Raw genomic sequence first — 17,084 nt, forward strand, 5'->3', positions numbered from 1 at the left:
GCTTTCTGTGAGAAAGCAATGAGAAAAATTAAAACAAAAGGGAAAAATCATAGGAGAGAAAAAAGTAGAAAAAAAGAAGTAAACATAGCATGTATTGATTTATATTCAAATTCCATAGTTCTTTTTCTAGATGTAGATGGCATTTTCGGTCCAAAGTCTATTGGGATTGATTTGGATCACCCGAAGCACTGAGAAGAATCAGTTCTTTCATAGCTGGTTATTGCTCATTATTGCTGTTATAGTATAAAATGTATTCCTGGTTCTGTTTATTTTGCTAAGCATCAATTCATGTAAATCTTTACAAGAAAAAAGTTCATTATGGGTGTTTATGAACAATTTACCTTTCCCAGGTAGTCTTTGAGTTTTAGGCAACCTGGATTCAATATTCTTGATTCAGTTTCCACTACCTGGAAATGTCACTGACTTTGATCCAGTGATTGAACCTTATCTAGGTTTGGGGGCTCTTTTTCTAAGGTGATAACATGAGGTAGACATGACCCTTTGACATCTAATGCTAGCTAGCATTTATTCAAGCAAGAATGCCCACTGAATATAAGATAGCTGACATGGAGGTATTTATAGTGTACTCTCAGTAAGTAGCTCCTTATATCCCATAGAGACACATCAGATCTGTGCTCTAATGAAATAGCTTATATTAGGTAGAATTTCATCTAGTCTAGGAAGCTATTGGAATGGATGGGAGTTCGAGCATAGGTACTTTTTATACTTTACATAATTCATCAACTAGACAAATCTAATTGTCTAGATGTAGCTGCTGTAGTTTGTCTGTATTAGCCACACATTTTTCAGTTGGAGTCTTTCGGGTGAGCTTCCTGGGATGTTTATATTAACAAATTTAATGTCAAAAGAAAAGGGTTATAAAATGGAATTATGCACTGAATGTTTCATAGAGTAACTCTGGATCTGGTCCCTCCACACCCATGACTCAAAACAAATATTTTAATTAGTTTAGGAAGGAAAAAAAATCATGTCAAAAAAGAGAAGATAAAAGTTAAAATAACATGCATCAGACCCAACTACTCCCCAAAGTCAAGGTTCTCCTTCCCTTTACCCTACTTCAAAATTCAAAAATGTCTTCCAATCAAGCAACTTTTTTTCAAATTAATTCCCAATTAGGAGGAATTGATAAGAAGAGGTCAGGATTGTTTCATCACCAGAAAGACTCCTTTTTTGTGATTTCAAATCTGGTCTCCAACATTTACTAGCTATGTAATCCTAGGCAACTTATGTTAACCTATTTGTCTCAGTTCCTCGTTTGTAAAACAAACTTGAAAATAAATGGCAAGTCACTGCAATATCTTTGCCAAGAAAATACCATATGAGGTCACAAAGTCATATACGACTGAAATAAGTTAACAAACAACAGCAAGAAAGTGAGAAACATTCCTATACTATATATTTTCTCAAGACATAGAAAAGTCAGTTGCAAATGTCATTATAACTATGGCTTATATCAAGTTGACCAGTTTCTTACAAATGCTATATTTCTATGTCAGTTTAATTCAATATGAACTGATTAATCATTTACTATATGCTGGATTGCATTTTGTTATTATTGCCAGATTGCATCAAATTTTTCTATTGTTCTATATGAAGTCATTCCTGATACCAACTGTTTATATCCTCCTTCTTAGCCTGTCATTTACTTAAATATTTCAGATGTATTTTTACATTTATTATAAATATTAAAATATTACATTCTCATCCTACAAGTTTTGTTCTATATTCTCATGTAATTGTTAAGCTTTACTACCCATGCCAACTTCTATAATTACGTCAATATGGGCATTTTGTGTAAACATCTGGTGCAACTCTATTGACAATGACATTGTGGGTCCCCAGCCTCTACTCCAAACTCTAAGCCCAATTTTAGTTCATCTTTGAAAGAACCTATAACAATATTAAGCAAAACCAGAAAGCACATATACTGGGTTTACTTATCTCTATGTTGAAGATTATGTATCAAGCTCTTCCTTGACATCCAATCCTAAATCATCAGTTACTCAGAGGACCCTTCAAACCCATTGCCCCAGAGATATCACCAAGTAAACACAATCAAAACAGAATTCACTATCTATCCCACCCCATCAAACTCACCTTTTTTCCAAATGTCCCTATTTCTGTTGAAGATATCACAATTCTTTAGTCTCACACATTTGTAAATTTAATCTTATCCTTGACTCCTCTCTTCTTTACCCTGCATTTCCAATCAATTGCCAAATCTGGCCATTTTCGCCTTCATATCATCTCTCAGATTGACTCTGGCACTTTATTCACATAAAAACCACCTTTGTTAAAGATCTCATCATCCCACCATGATTATTCCACTGACCTCCTAATTGGTTTTCTCTCCCTTTAGTCTGTTCTCTACTCTGGTACCAAAGTGGTTTTTCTTAAGAGTAAATTAGACCACCACACTTTTCCACCTATCAATTCCAATTAGCTCTTAGATAAAATATAAGTTCTGCTTAGTGTGTAAAATCCTCAGTTGTTTTTTTTTTTTTTTAAATTCACCACACCTTATTCTTTTGTGCTCCACTATCCAGCCAAACTTGCTTTCTCTTTGTTCTTCAAACAGGAATCATTTCCTAAATCTGTGTCTTTATTGATTGCCCCCTGTACTTGGTATAAATTCTCTCCTCACTGCTGCCTCAGAGAATCCATCTCTCCCTTCAAAATGCAAATCCAAGCACCATGTTCTACATGAAACCTTTCCTGATACCAACTGCTAGTATCCTCCTTCTCAAACTGAATTTTCTTAACTATTTTAAATGTAGTTTTATATTTATACTCTATCTATCTATCTACATATAACATAAATCTGTATATAGGCATTTGTATATGTGCATATTTATTACATATTTGTCACCACTCTAAAATTTACATTAATACTATATATACAAATATTATATAAATATGTATGCACATATATGTATGTGTGCATATGTGCACATGTCTGTATACATCTGTTGCTATCTTTCCTGTTAAGAGTATAAACTTCTTAAGAATAGGAATTATTATTTCATCCATTATATTTGTAAGTCTAGAATTTAGCACAGTGCCTGACACTTAGTAAAAGTTTGTTGATTAATACATTTACACTTTATCTGTTCTGATCATTATTTGTATACATCCCAGTCTGGTACAGAGGGAACAGTACCTGCTTTGGAATTAGAAAAGCTAGATTAAAATTCTACTTCTGTTGTTTATTACTTGTACCTAAATTTTCTCATCTGTAAAATGAAATATGGCAACTTCCAGATCTGAATCTATGATACTAAAGTATGATCCTATGTATGTGTTTATATGTATATATGTTTGTGTGTGTGTGTATCTTTTATTCCACATATTTTTTTTACTGACAATCTCATTATACTCTCCTATTTCTCAGAATTTACAAGCTTAACATTTACCTTAATAATGAAACCCTCTATAAACCTAAAATGTCCTTATTGGGGATTTTTGTTTGCTTGCTTTTTATTTTTACTAAAATTCATTCTATTTGCTACGAGTGATCCTTAAAAAAGTACAAACCCACTCCCACTTTCTTCACTTCCAAAAACCAGCCCAAAAGTCTCTATGTGGATTTTACCATGTTTGAGGCCATATGGGAAAGAATGTTGCCCATTTAAAAATCAATATCCTTCTCTAATCACATCTGTACTGAAATATTTATATAAATATACTTACATTTGTTTATTTTACCTATCTTGTCCACTTTTTATATTTCTGAGTAATAAGAAGAGAAAAATGAATCAAAGTAACAAAATAGACATGAGGTAGCATCATTTATTGAGTTTACTTAACTCCTGGCATATGAGAGACAATTACATTCTGGGGTTTTAAGATGAAACACAATGGGAAAAAAACTTTCCATCAATTATTTTTATTCAGTGTTAAATTTGAGAAGGAAGCATCAATGATATATGTTAAGACAGACAGAAATAGACATCTGTGCTACTTCTGTAATAGGAAAAAAATCAGAGAGAAAAGAATTAGAATTCTTGCAAGAACTGGTTTTCTTTCTCAAGGTTATAAGAGCAATTATGTTTCTTTGAGCAGCCGATGGAGAACTTCATCAAAATTAAAAGATTTCTTTGTAAAAAGACCTTTCAGCTTGTTTCTAGTAATAGATGGGAGAAGTTTGGAACATGTCTGTGGAAATATAAAAAAAAAGAAAAGCAAGTTGAGCAAAAGCTTTTCCCTAGTTTATTAAATGTATTTTCAATTTCTATAAAAACTCCAAATTCTATGAAACTAATTATTTTAGCATTAAACTTAATAATAACTGAAGATTCTAGTCATTTGTGCTTTTGGTATGTTCTAATTCTCATGTTTTAACTAGAGGCTTTGAAAGTCAATAAAAGTCTTGCAATCATTCTTTAAGTGAACTATCATGCATTTGGCGACATCTGGACCTTGAAGATCATCTAGACTAACCCTCTCATTTAACAGATAAGAAAATGATGGCGCAGAGAAAGTGGCTTATTCAAGGCCATGAAAGCCCAGTAACATCCATAATTTATACCTGGGTCCCCTGACTTCAAATCCACTCATCTTTTTACTACACCATGATGGGTTGCATTGCTCAAATAAAAATTTGTAAAAGTTCCTACTGGGGAAAAAATTAACAAATCCAAACAAAAATCATGGGCTTGAACTGCGCTTGAACTAAGATGAGGAGGAAGTTCATTCTTAGCATGGGGAAAAGGGAGACCACCTCTGTAAAGATACAGAAGTTTGAGACAGAATAGCATATATGAAAAAGAACTAGTAGACCAGTTTGACTGAAACAGGAAGTATGGCAAGAGCAACAATTTTTAAAAATCTGGAAACAAGAGTTTAAAAACCTGTCTGAGGATTTTACATTTTATTGCATGAGGAAATAAGTAGTCACTTTAGATTTTTTAGTCATGGAGTGATATGGTCAGCTCTGTGCTTTGAGAATATGGATTTTACTACTGCATGGAGGCAGGTAAGAAGTCAAAATCATAATTAGAAAGTTATTTCAACAGTTAACACAAAATTGTGGTGAGGTTATACCCTAGGGCAGAAGGTTATGAGATGAGTAGAGATATGGCATATAAGGGAAGTTTTGGATATAGAATTGACAACATGCAGGCAACTGATAGTGTATGGGAATTCAAGAATATAAAAAAAGTTTACCAAATTTAATAAACTATATTAGGGTGACATTACCTTTATCAAAAATAGAGAAGTTGAGAGGGGAGGTATAATGACTTTTTTAATGTTGAGTTTGAGGTACCTTTGAGATACTCAGGTTGAACTGTCCTGCAGGACTGGGTTTAGAAGACGGATATGATATGATATGGTATGATATGATATGATATGATATGATATATACATATATATATATATATATATATATATATATACAAAAAGAAAGAGTGAGAGAATATGAGTGTTGAGTTACATGCATTAGAAAAAAAAATAATTGCTGGCTCTAAGTATTTGAAGAAATATCCTGGGAAACAGGGATTAGATTAGTTCTGTTTTGCTCCCTAGAAATAACTAGAAGTAATTAAGAGAAGAGGTATATTTAGACTTTATATAAAGAAAAACTTCTTAACAATCAGAACTATCTACCACAGATTGCTTTGACATTCAAAGTCTTTTTCTTGGTCATTCTGAATTTTAAAAAATCTAAGATGACTCTTGGTAAGAATATATATATATATATATATATATATGTGTGTGTGTGTGTGTGTTTAAATAGATTTATAAAAAATTTGGAATCCAATATACACATGTTCTTTGTTTAAAGGCAAAAAAAAAAAAAAATAAATTGTCCAAAAATAGAATGGTCAGCTTGGTGAAGACAGTGAATCCCTGCCTCATTGGTAATCTTCACTTTCCAGGTACAATGTAGAGAGGATTCTTATTGGTTTAAAGATTGAACTAGATGGCATCTGAAATCTTAGAAGCTCTGAAATTCTAGAGTTCTATAACTTTTTACTTGTTTGATTTAAGGACATCATGCTTCATGAAAGATGTAGAATTCCAGGAAGTGTTTGAATAGTATGTGTGTGTGTGTGTGTGTGTGTGTGTGTGTATGTGTGTGTGTGTGTGAGTGATAAAGAGATAGAAATATGGGGACAGAGGGAAAGAGACAGAGAAAAATAAAAAAGAAAGGAGACATAACTTAAATAGGTAATAACAAATTTGAATATGATACACAAGGTATAAGAATTTTGGAAAAAGTAGATGTGGGGGATTCAAATGATTAGAATTTGGTTTTCTATTCATGGAAATTTTATAAGGAAGATGCATGGTCATATGATAAAATTTCCTAGCAACAGAATTACATGGCTACTTAAGACAAGGGTGAAAGCCTTAATTATGGTAAGCAATAAGACAATTTTGATGGTAGATAGAGAAAAAGACAAGTTTCATTAGCCATATAATCTTTTTGTTTTGGAGGGAGAAAGATACAGGAGGGTAGCATGATAATAGTAGACAACTGACAGATTGAATGAAGAATAACAAAAGATAAGAAAAAGAATAGAAAGGAAAACATAAGATGAAGAAGGAAAAAGAAATAAGAATTAAAATATCATTTAGCATGTGAACTAAGCACTTTACAAATATTATCTTATATAATCCACACAACAATGCTGAGAGATAGGTGCTATTATTATCCTCATTTTACAGTTGATGAAATTAAGATAAAAAGAAGTAAAATGATTTGTAGGACTGGGCAAGGTGCCATCTGGGTCCAGTGGCCAGATATAAATCAGGATAATTGGAGAAGGCTCTGGATGCAATAGGTCTTCAAGACTCCAGACCCTGGCGCCCTATCCACTGTACCAACAGCTGGCTCTGTTCCTTTATATATTTTACCCCAGAGCTGGCAAAGAAATAAGGTTACAATTTCTAATCCTCTTCTATTAGTAGAAAGGGGGTTAAAATACTTATGTGTTTTCCTAGCATATTCCTAGCACAGTCCCTGGTATATATGGTAGGAGCATAATAAATATTTTTAAAATTTTTAATTCCACATCTTTTTGTAACCTACAAGATATTACAACTTTGACTCTCCCTTCTTTGATATTTTATTAGCTGCCAAATTTTACAGATTCTATCCTCAAAGTGTCATTCGTATTGGTCACCTTCTCTCCTTCACATGGTCACCACCTTAAGTCAATAGAATATCATTTCAATCTGTACTATTGCAATGATTACTTAATTGTACTTTAGTTTTCCAATCTCCTCTCTCCAATCCATCAGCCCTCCAGCTGCCAAAATTATATTTCTTAAGGACATCTGATCATGTCATTATATTCCTCAAGTATATTCAGTGGCTCCCTATGGTTTCTAGGATAAAATATAAATTACTCAATTTAGCTCCAGCCTACTTTCTTTCACATTAATTCATTTAAAACTCAACACTTTTAAGAAACTGACTTTCTTGCTATTTCTTAGACTCAGCATTCATTCCATCTTCCACTGTCATGTTTTTGAAGCTTTTTCTGTTCCTTTTAGCTAATACTCTTCCTCTTCCTAAATTACCATGTTTATAATATATGTATGCATATTTCTATTTCTATCTAGTTATTAACCTACATATACTTATCTCTTTTTATATTGTTACTGCCCAGTAGAATTCTCCCCCTGAATGAAAGAATAGCTTTCTTATATTTTTGCATTCTCACAGGATACAAAAGAGGCAGCTAGGCCTCTGAACAGGAATAGGCAAGAAATCAAGAAGACAAATTCAAACTAGGCTTGGGCACTTTGTAGTATTGTGATCTAGGGCAAGTCATTAAACTTGAGCCTCTGTTTGTCTCAGTTTTCTCAATAATAAAATGGAAATGATAGTAGAATTTAATGTCTAGGGATGCTGTAAAGATGGAATGAAATATCTGTAATGCGTGGTACATGGCACAAAGTAAATACTCAATAAATGTTCGTTTTCTTTTTCTCCTAGAACACTACTTATAGAAGATGCTTAATATATGCTTTGTAGGTTAAATGAGATTAGAAGCTATTAAATGACATGAAGTATGAGCTATTCCTCCCACAAGTAATTTCTTAATACCTCCACCCAACCCTTAACCAAAGGTGGCATTCCTCATTGTAAAAATACAAATTCTAGTATGACTCTGGATATGAAACAATTTTTCAAATGAAGGAATAAAAATGATTAATAATCATATGGAGGGGTTCCAAATCACTAATAATAAACTAAACACTTCGTACCCAACTAATTAGCAAAGATGATATAAAACAGAAATAATGATTACTGGAGGATTATGGAAAGAGAGGCCCACATACACTGTTGCAGAAAAGATGACTTGGTTTAACTATCTTGGTAAACAGTCTAGAACTCTAAGAGAAAAATGAGTATCAAATTTATGCTCGATGACTGGGTTCAGCAAAGTGAAAAATAAAAACAGGTTTAGAAGAATCCACATTGAGAAAAGAGGTTAGAACTTCTCAATTATAACTTGGTAACCTTTGAAAGAGGACCTTCTATTGAATGATGAGGCCTAAAGTCATATATAAAAGTTGAAGAAGTGAGCATAGGGAGAGGAAGTGAAGGTGGTGGAAAGTTGGGGTTTTTTTGTTTTGTGTTGTTTTGTTTTGTCTCGTCTTTCCCTCTAGAAGTTTGGTAGTGACAAGAAAGAGGGATCTAAGAGACAAGTTCTTATTCTAACTCTCTTTACAAAATAGGTGCTGGTTAAACTGGTAATAGCAAATACAGAATGGGAAGAGTCCCAATATCCAACACTTGTTTCCACTAATCTGTCGCTCTCTTCTCTCATACCATTCCTGTCTACTTAGAGGTGCTCCTGTGGGAACACATCTTCCTTTTGGAGCTAATGCTGGAAGAGGGTTAGGGAGATAATAAAGGGTTAAGTGTCTCCACCAAGAAAAGGCAGTAGGAGTAAAAGTTGGCCCAACCATCCCAACCTCAACTGAGGAGGGTTCCATTCCACCCTGAATGGCAGGGAGTGTCATAAAGAGATGAACCATTGCTATATGGGACAACATAAAGCTATGAGGTAGGTCCCCAAAGTTTCTGAAGGACACTATCTTGAGAGCTTCCTTCCCACTCTTGGAGAAGCTCAGTTGCAGGGAACATTGGTCCAGATTTTCAAAGTGAGGTGTTTGAACATTATGGCAACAGCACATAGTATCCCCCTATAATCTACAATCATAATATGAACAGAGTCCACAGGTCCTTTAGTATAAGACAGAGCTAGGGTCTTGTAGCAGCCCTACTAGGGCCAGGCTGTACTGATTCCATTCTTCCCATTCCTCATGTATCCAGGTACCTAGCCTAGGCTTAACTGGGAAGTATCCAGAAGATCAAATATATTCAAGGATCCTCAAAGAAGAGTGATGCAAGGATTACACATTATAGTGGATGTGACTTTATCAGCCCAGATGGAGCCTGGAATGGGAGCAGTCCTACTTCTCTCCCCTAATGTTACCTTCCAGAGTGTGAGGCAGTTGCTTTCCCAGAAACTCCAGAGTTAATTACTCACCCTCAAGGAGAAGGTCCACATTTGCTCAGCCCTATGCTGCTTCTGGATCTATTTGTACACTTATTCTGCCTCATTTTTTAGAAGCCAACTTTCATCTTCTTTAAAGAATGGCCTCTTTCCAAAGTACCTAAAGTTGTTAGGCAATATCTTCTAAAAATGGATCAAGCAGGAACAGCTTTCAGATTAAACCAGTAAGACAAAATGTTTTATTCCACCCACATACAAGTAAAAAGCAATTTTTAAATAAATATATATTTTTTAAATTAATACTTCATTTAATTTTAGGGGGATAAGTGGAAAGAAGAATGGCAGTCAGAAAAAACCAAATACAGAAAGATAAAGAGAGAAGGAAAATAAACATACAGTGAGAGAAAAAGAGATGAAGATTGATAGGAGAGATAGAACTAAAGAGGATACACAGAAACAGATAGAGAAGCAAGGTAAAAGGAGAAAAATGCAAAGGAAGATGAACTAGCAATATCAGATCTAAAACTATGTTATAAGTAACCTCATCAAAACCATTGACTAAAAAATAGAGTAGTGGATCAGTAGAATCAGACACAAAAGTCAATGACTATAGTGATCCATTGATAAACTCAAAGACTCCAGTTTCCCAGATAAGTACTTGACAAAAATTGCTTGCAAACCTGAAAAGCAGTATGGCAGAAACTAGGCACTGACCTAGTCAAGATAAGTTCGAAATAAGTTCATGATTTAGTTATAAAGGGTGATACTAGAAGCAAATTAGGACAACAAGGGATGGTCTACCTCTCAGATCTGTAGAGAAGGAGGCAGGGAATTATAACCAAAAAAAGAACTACAGTATATTATGAAGTCAAAATAGATAATTTTGATTATATTAAAATTTTTTAAAATGTACAAATAAAACCAATGCAGTCAAGATTTGAAGGGAAGCAGAAAGCTGAGGGAAAAGACCTCATTTCTAAAATACATGGAGAATTTACTCAAATTCTTAAGAATACAAACCATTCTCTAATTAATAAATGGATATGAACTGACATTTTTCAGACAATGATAAAGTCATTTTTACTCATATGAAAAAATGCTCTAAATCACTATTAATTAGAGAAATGCAAATTAAGACAACTCTGTGGTACCACTTTACACCACTCAGATTGGCTAAGATGACAGGAAAAGATAATGATAAATACTGAAGGAGATGTGGGAAAACCGTAACAATAAAGGAATTGTGAAGTGATCCAATCATTCTAAAGAGCAATTGGGAACTATTCCCAAAGAGTTACAAAACTCTGGATACCCTTTGATCCAGCAGTGTCTCTACTGGATCTGTATTTCAAAGAGGTCATAAAAAGGGGAAAGTTCCCATTTGTGCAAAAATGTTTGTAGCAGCCTTTTTGTAGTGTAATAGGAACTTGAAATTGAATGAATGCTTATCAGTTGGAGAATGGCTGAATAGAAAGGAAGGGAGGGAGGAAGGAAGGGAGGGAAGGAGGGAGGAAGGAAGGAAGGAAGGAAGAAAGGAAGGGAGGAAAGGAAAAAGGAAGGAGGGAGGGAGGAAGGAAGGAAAAAGGAGGGAGGGAAGGAGGGAAGGAAAAAGGAGTGAGGGAGGGAGGGAAAGAAGGAAGGAGGGAAGAAGGGAAGGAGGAAGGAGGAAGGGAGAAAGGGAAGAAGGAAAGGAGGGAGAAAACAGAAGGGAGGAAGAGAGAAAAGACAGAAGGGAGGGAGAGAGAAGGTGGAAGGGAGGGAGGGAAGGAAGTAAGGAGGAAGAGAGGGAGGGAGAGAAGGAAGAAAGGAGGGAGGGAAGAAAGGAAAGAGGAAGGGAGGGAGGGAAGGGAAAAGGAGGGAAGAAGGAAAGAAGAGAGGGAGGAAGGGAAGGAAGAATGGATAGAGGGAAGGAAGAAGGAAATCAATACTTTATAAATATTTCATTTGATCTTTATAACAACCCTATGAAATAGGGGCTATAACAATTCTTATTTTATAGTAAAGGAAACAGGCAGACAAGTTAAATGACGTGTTCAGGATAATACAGCTAGTAAGTGTCTGAATCCATATCTAATTTCAGGTCTTCTGACTCCAGGTGTGGTTTTCCATTCTTTGTGGCCCCAGCTGTCTTATATTATACAGAATATAAAGAACACATTTGGTACTATCCTTCATTTTACTGTGTTGTACTATTTCCTTCCATTGATTAAATCCCTCCTTTCCCTAGTCCTTCTACAATCAAATCCATTGGAAAACTATTCAGAAACTGGGTGGTAGAGGAAGTCAAGGGAAAGGGAAATCTTGTTGATTCTTGCTTCACTCTATTGCAAATATGAACATCTGTTTCCATTTGAAGTGGGGGACTGTGGTTATAGAAAGTGATTAGTTAGAGAAAATGTCTTTTTATTTGAAAACCACAAGTATATCTGACGAATACCATGACAATTAAAAGATGACGACGAATGTTGGCAGTTAGTTGGGAGCTTCTATCCCATTTACTAACATAAACTGCAAAGAATACTGGTCAAAGTAAAATTAACACAAAGAAGTTCTTTCATAGACAACACGTCCGTGGAACTCCACGGTTTCAGAAAAGAAATGAATCCGAGATTTTCACAATAGAAGAATGTGAAGGTACTTCTTGGCATTTCCTCTGGAGTTCTACTAAGTAGGTCAATCATTTACATGGACTATTGATCTTTGTATTTGATTACCCAAAGGAAAAAAAAAAAGTAAATAATTTTCTCTTCAGAACTCTGGTGCCTTTTAATTGATGCAAACTCAGTTAGTGCTCTAACCATAAAGGCATTTAATGAGGTGAGTAATGAATGGAAGAGGAATTTCTCCCTGGGATGCCACAGGCCAGAGTACATTCCTGCCTTTATGAAACCCCAGGTCTCGACCACTGTCTCAGACATTTTGTGGATCCCACAGCTCTGGCTGTATTCTCTTTCTCATTTGACAAAGGCATTTCCTTCTGACTTAATGACAATCCTTTCATAATACAATCTCTTTTGTTTGTATAGTTATTTCCAAAAAAAAAAAAAAAACAAAAAACAAAAACAAAACCTAGAATACTGCAAGGAAAAGGGTTTCTACAGGAACTGACTAAACAAAAGTACAGGGAAAGGATAGATGTCTTTGTATTGGGAAAGAAGGGCTAGGCAAAAGAAAGTCAGCCAACATTTTATTAAAGAGGATTTCTAAGAGATTGATACTATGTATCACACAATTTATGGTCTATTGAAAACAAACTGATCTCAGATTACTAATGGTGCTACAAGAAGAATCAGCAAGACTCACCATTTTAAAATCGCAGATTTGCTTCCTAGCTGGAACTGCAATTTGGGTGATTGAATCCGAGAGACATTTTCCACCTCTTTCCACAATAAAGGATTCCGTAGAGTAGCATTAAAGGTTCCTTTTAGCACAGTGTCTCTGAAAATTGGACTTAGCTGTTGATAATCAAACAAAAGAATAGCTTATATTAAACATATTGCTCAAATTTTGGAAATTGGTGTCTTTAGAAAGAATATATAGAGATATAAAACACAGGAAAATATAGCTGAGTATTTTAAAATTTGATTGATGCTTTTGTTAATATATAACATTAATTTAAGGAATCGTTCCTGTTCTCCAGAATGAATCCTTTCGTGTAACAAATATATCTGGTTATATGTATAATATTCCTTCCTAGTAGTTCCCCATTTCATTTCTCAGAGAAGATCACTTTATTATCTGTCTTCTTGAATCATCACTAGGTTGTCCATGACTCAAAGTTCTAATTGCTTTTAGTGACATTTTATTTTTTATTATGATACTCATTGTATAGAATTTGGTTCTGTTCATATGATGCTATATCAATTCATATAAATCTTTCCACATTTCTTTGAATATTATGTTTCATTTCTTATTGTATTGTCCTATCCTATATCACTGATATAACACATCTTTTCCAGTCATTCTCCAACTGTTGGATACACACTTTGTTATAATTGCTTGCTACCACACAGAGTATTACTATGAAGGTTTTAGATTCTGGATCTTTTTTGGCTTTAATATACATTTCTTGGTTTTTAGGCCTGTTAGGTTTGGTCAAAGAGTAAGAAGAGAGTTATCACATTACTGTTATTTCAGACCTATTTTCTGCCAAACAGTTTTCTAATATTCCCAGCCATTCTTGTATAAAATGAAAAATTTCCCCAATTAATTTATATTCTTAGGTTCATTGAACATTGAGCTGCTATTCTTTTTTCCTTCAAGGTTCTGCTTATCTAGTCAAGTCAACTAATTTTTCTGTGTTTTGTTCTTTTAACAACACAGATGAGGTACAGGATCATGAACAAACTACTTAACCTCTCGCAACTTTCCAAGATGCTGTTCCAAATGAAAGCAAGAAAAGCATTCTAGGGATGGGAAGATGCTGAATAAGGGGATGAGAACAAGGCAGGATACAGGAGTCACATAAAGAAATGGGCAAATATAGGGGGATGGGAGTATGCTAGGCTAAAGAGTATGGACTTTATCTAGAAGGAAGCCACCAAGGGATTTGGGGCAGAAGAATTATATATATTCTATGTATAATGGAGATCAATTGGCATTAATACTAAAGAGTGCACATGGTGCAGCAAAATACTCAAAATACTATTTGGGCAACTACATAAAAATTATATAAATAGCAATGGTGACGAGTTGTCCTAAGGTTGAGGCAGCAGTAAGAAGTAAGAAATAAATGTAAAATTGGGGGAAGAAGATCAGGAGTGTTTCAAAGGTAAGTATTAAAGATAACATTATTGAACCATGGATACATTATTGAAGACATTCTGATTGCATGTCTGATATTACCAAGAATTCTCTCCAGAGGATTCTCATTCCACGAGAAGACCAATTATCAATGAATCATAGTTTTAAGGGAATTCAATAATATCAGTCATTTTGGGGACTGGTCAGGAGTTCTTCCTACCACTACATATGAGTATTTTCTCTGTAACTAAGTCTGAGAGTAGTTTGTAGCCCTAGAAGATAAGTGACTTGTCCAGAATGACACATCCAATTTGTATCTGCAGAGGGACTTGAACCCAAATGCTCTTTACTCTAATGCTGTTTTTATAGTCCCTGTTGTAGGCAGTATCTTAAAATAAGCATGATCCATAAAAGAGAAAGAAAAAAGAAATATTTTAAAAGATTATAAATTATTATTTTATAATAAAAATTTTTTTCCATTTTATTTTGAAAGAAAAAGACTAAAGATTTTCCAGTGCTTTCTATCCAGGCAATATGTGGAATAACACAGTACATTTAAGTTTTTAATGGTATTTGAAATAGACTTTATAGCATCCAAACTGGTACAGCAATTCCATGAAACACAGAAATGGTTAACATTTTGTGACATTTTTAAAAAGTTCACAGCATTCAAAAGAAATACTAAGAATGGAAATTTAATAAACTCTAGCTATTCCTTGCTTGTGTCCCTTTTTCCTTTAGAATATCAAGTTAAGTTAACCCAGTCTTTGAGAAAAATCTTGTCTTTATGGAGATAACATATCATAGAAAAGTATAATTCACTGAATTTGCTACATATAGATTTTTGTCAAGGTACTTTATTCTATCATGTGCTCTGCCATAGTGGCTATTTTTGGAGCATGTGTAGATAAATTATTCCCGGCCTGGTTCCAGTGGGCCATGTGGACAATTTGGAGGATCCTACCTCTATTCCTGCAGTGGCCTACTGCTGAAAGTATTTCATGATTCAATTTGACATGACAGACTACAAATGGCCCATTGGTTGCCCTATACTGTATCTGTTAAAGGAAAAGGATAAAACAAAAATGAAAGCTGGCATTCTATCAACTTCCACTCTCCAGTTGGCAAGATGTGTTTCTGGAAATGGATGGTAAAGGATAGTCCTTCTTTACTTTGATTTCATGGCAATCACTCTGGTTCCCCATGCAGAGTTAAGACTTTTCAAGGTGGGCTTGTAACAGGGAATCTCTGACTACTTTGAACTTTTTATGTTTGCTCTTTGCTGATGTTCAATGAAAAATATACTCCAAAAAAGGATTTGTCCTGAGGACCTTGTCTTCTTGGAAGGTCTAGAGTTCTTTCTTTACTTGGAACTGAAAGTGTTAGCTTGATGTGATAGAAATCTCAGAGCAACAGTGGATGATGACAGAGGAAGCTTCTGCATTGGAAAAAGCTAACAAGAAACAGAACTGTCTAGGCTGGCCTTCTCATTAGCAACTAGGTATTAGAACTTGCCCAGATAAAATGTAAAATGCCTAATAAGTTCAAATCAACAAGCATTTAAATCACTAAGGATTTATTAACTATCAGGCACTACGATAAGTGTTGGCAATTCAGAGAAAAGCAAAAACAATCCCTCCTCTCCAGGAGCTCACAATTAGCAGCCTTTCAAATACCTTTGTTTTGATGGACTTAATTGCCAGTTTTAATAATCTGAAGAGCATGAGAAAAGTGATCCTAATCCCTCTAATTTGAAGTCAGACTTTTCTAGCTGAATCCATCAATGACTCTCATAGTAGTGGTCCCTAAACACAGAGCTAGGCATGCAAAAAAGCAGATACCCTCACCCCTATGCTCCCAGGAATTATTTCTCTTTAAGTTAGATATTCTTAATATTTTCTTTTATATTTTGCCCCATCATAATAAATTTTCTTTTCATAGAACACAAAAATAGTATTTTAATAGCTCTAACTATACCAAATACTCATAATATTCAAGTCTCTTGGAATGAAAAGCTTTCCAAATAGAGAGATTTAGCCGAGAAGATAAAAAAATTACCAAGGATGCTTTTAGTAAGCCTACAGGAGGGTGAGTTTACATACTAATACTTTTATTCTGCTTCAAAAAGCAGCAATTTTACCCTGGTATCTATAGAATATTAAATAAAGAGGGGAAAAACAAAGCAAAACAAAATACAGGAAAACAAATTGTCCCAGGACTGTTTCTAACTGAATACAGTTGAAAGAAATGAGAAAAGGGATGACCAAAATAATAGCTAGCATTTAAGTAGCACTTTAGAATTGGCAAAGCACTTTACAGACATTATCTGATTTGATCTTCAAAATAGTCCTGTGAGTTTAATTCAAGTAATTTAGATTAAAGGACAATAAAAAGGCACAGAGCCAAAAGATTACTATCTAAGATTTTTGGTGCTACATACACTTACATCTAATCACTTTGCTTTATTCTGTTAGAAAGTGCCCCATGTAACTGGAATGAAAGTGGATAAAAAGAAGAAAAAGGATGCTTCTTTTGCAGTTTTACATGCTTGAAGAGCAGACAATCTATGTAAGGAAGCTTCCTTTTTCAGAGGAAGTTCCTGAGATCCTTTCTAATATGCATGCAGTCTTTTTGCTAGGTATATCCACAAATGTATTTGCAGTATAAGTGATTTGGAAAAGCTATTAAAATGAGACAAAAATGTTAACATATTACACTAAAAATAGAAGCAGATAGGAGGAATGAGAAAATACAACCAGGTTAAAAAGATTGAGGCTGATGAGGTGACTGGGTCAGGAGATAAATATAAGTTCAGAGTAGACAAATGCAAAATAATTAGAT

The 17,084-nt window shown here is 34.4% G+C and overlaps 1 protein-coding gene across 1 annotated transcript in view; it reads right to left on the bottom strand.

The window, feature by feature from the left end:
- Nucleotides 1-3,790: 3,790 nt before the first annotated feature.
- The window catches only part of STPG2 (sperm tail PG-rich repeat containing 2), a 554,539-nt gene continuing 541,245 nt past the window's right edge, over nucleotides 3,791-17,084 (bottom strand). The window contains exons 14-15 of the mRNA XM_031941927.1: nucleotides 12,804-12,955; nucleotides 3,791-4,176 (exon numbers count right to left, since the gene is read on the bottom strand). Of these exons, the coding sequence (XP_031797787.1) occupies nucleotide 4,176; nucleotides 12,804-12,955 (153 nt within the window). The 3' untranslated portion in view covers nucleotides 3,791-4,175. The remainder of the gene's footprint in view (nucleotides 4,177-12,803; nucleotides 12,956-17,084) is intronic.

The sequence above is a fragment of the Sarcophilus harrisii genome, chromosome 6 (genome assembly GCF_902635505.1).
Source record: "Sarcophilus harrisii chromosome 6, mSarHar1.11, whole genome shotgun sequence".
NCBI lineage: Eukaryota > Metazoa > Chordata > Mammalia > Dasyuromorphia > Dasyuridae > Sarcophilus > Sarcophilus harrisii.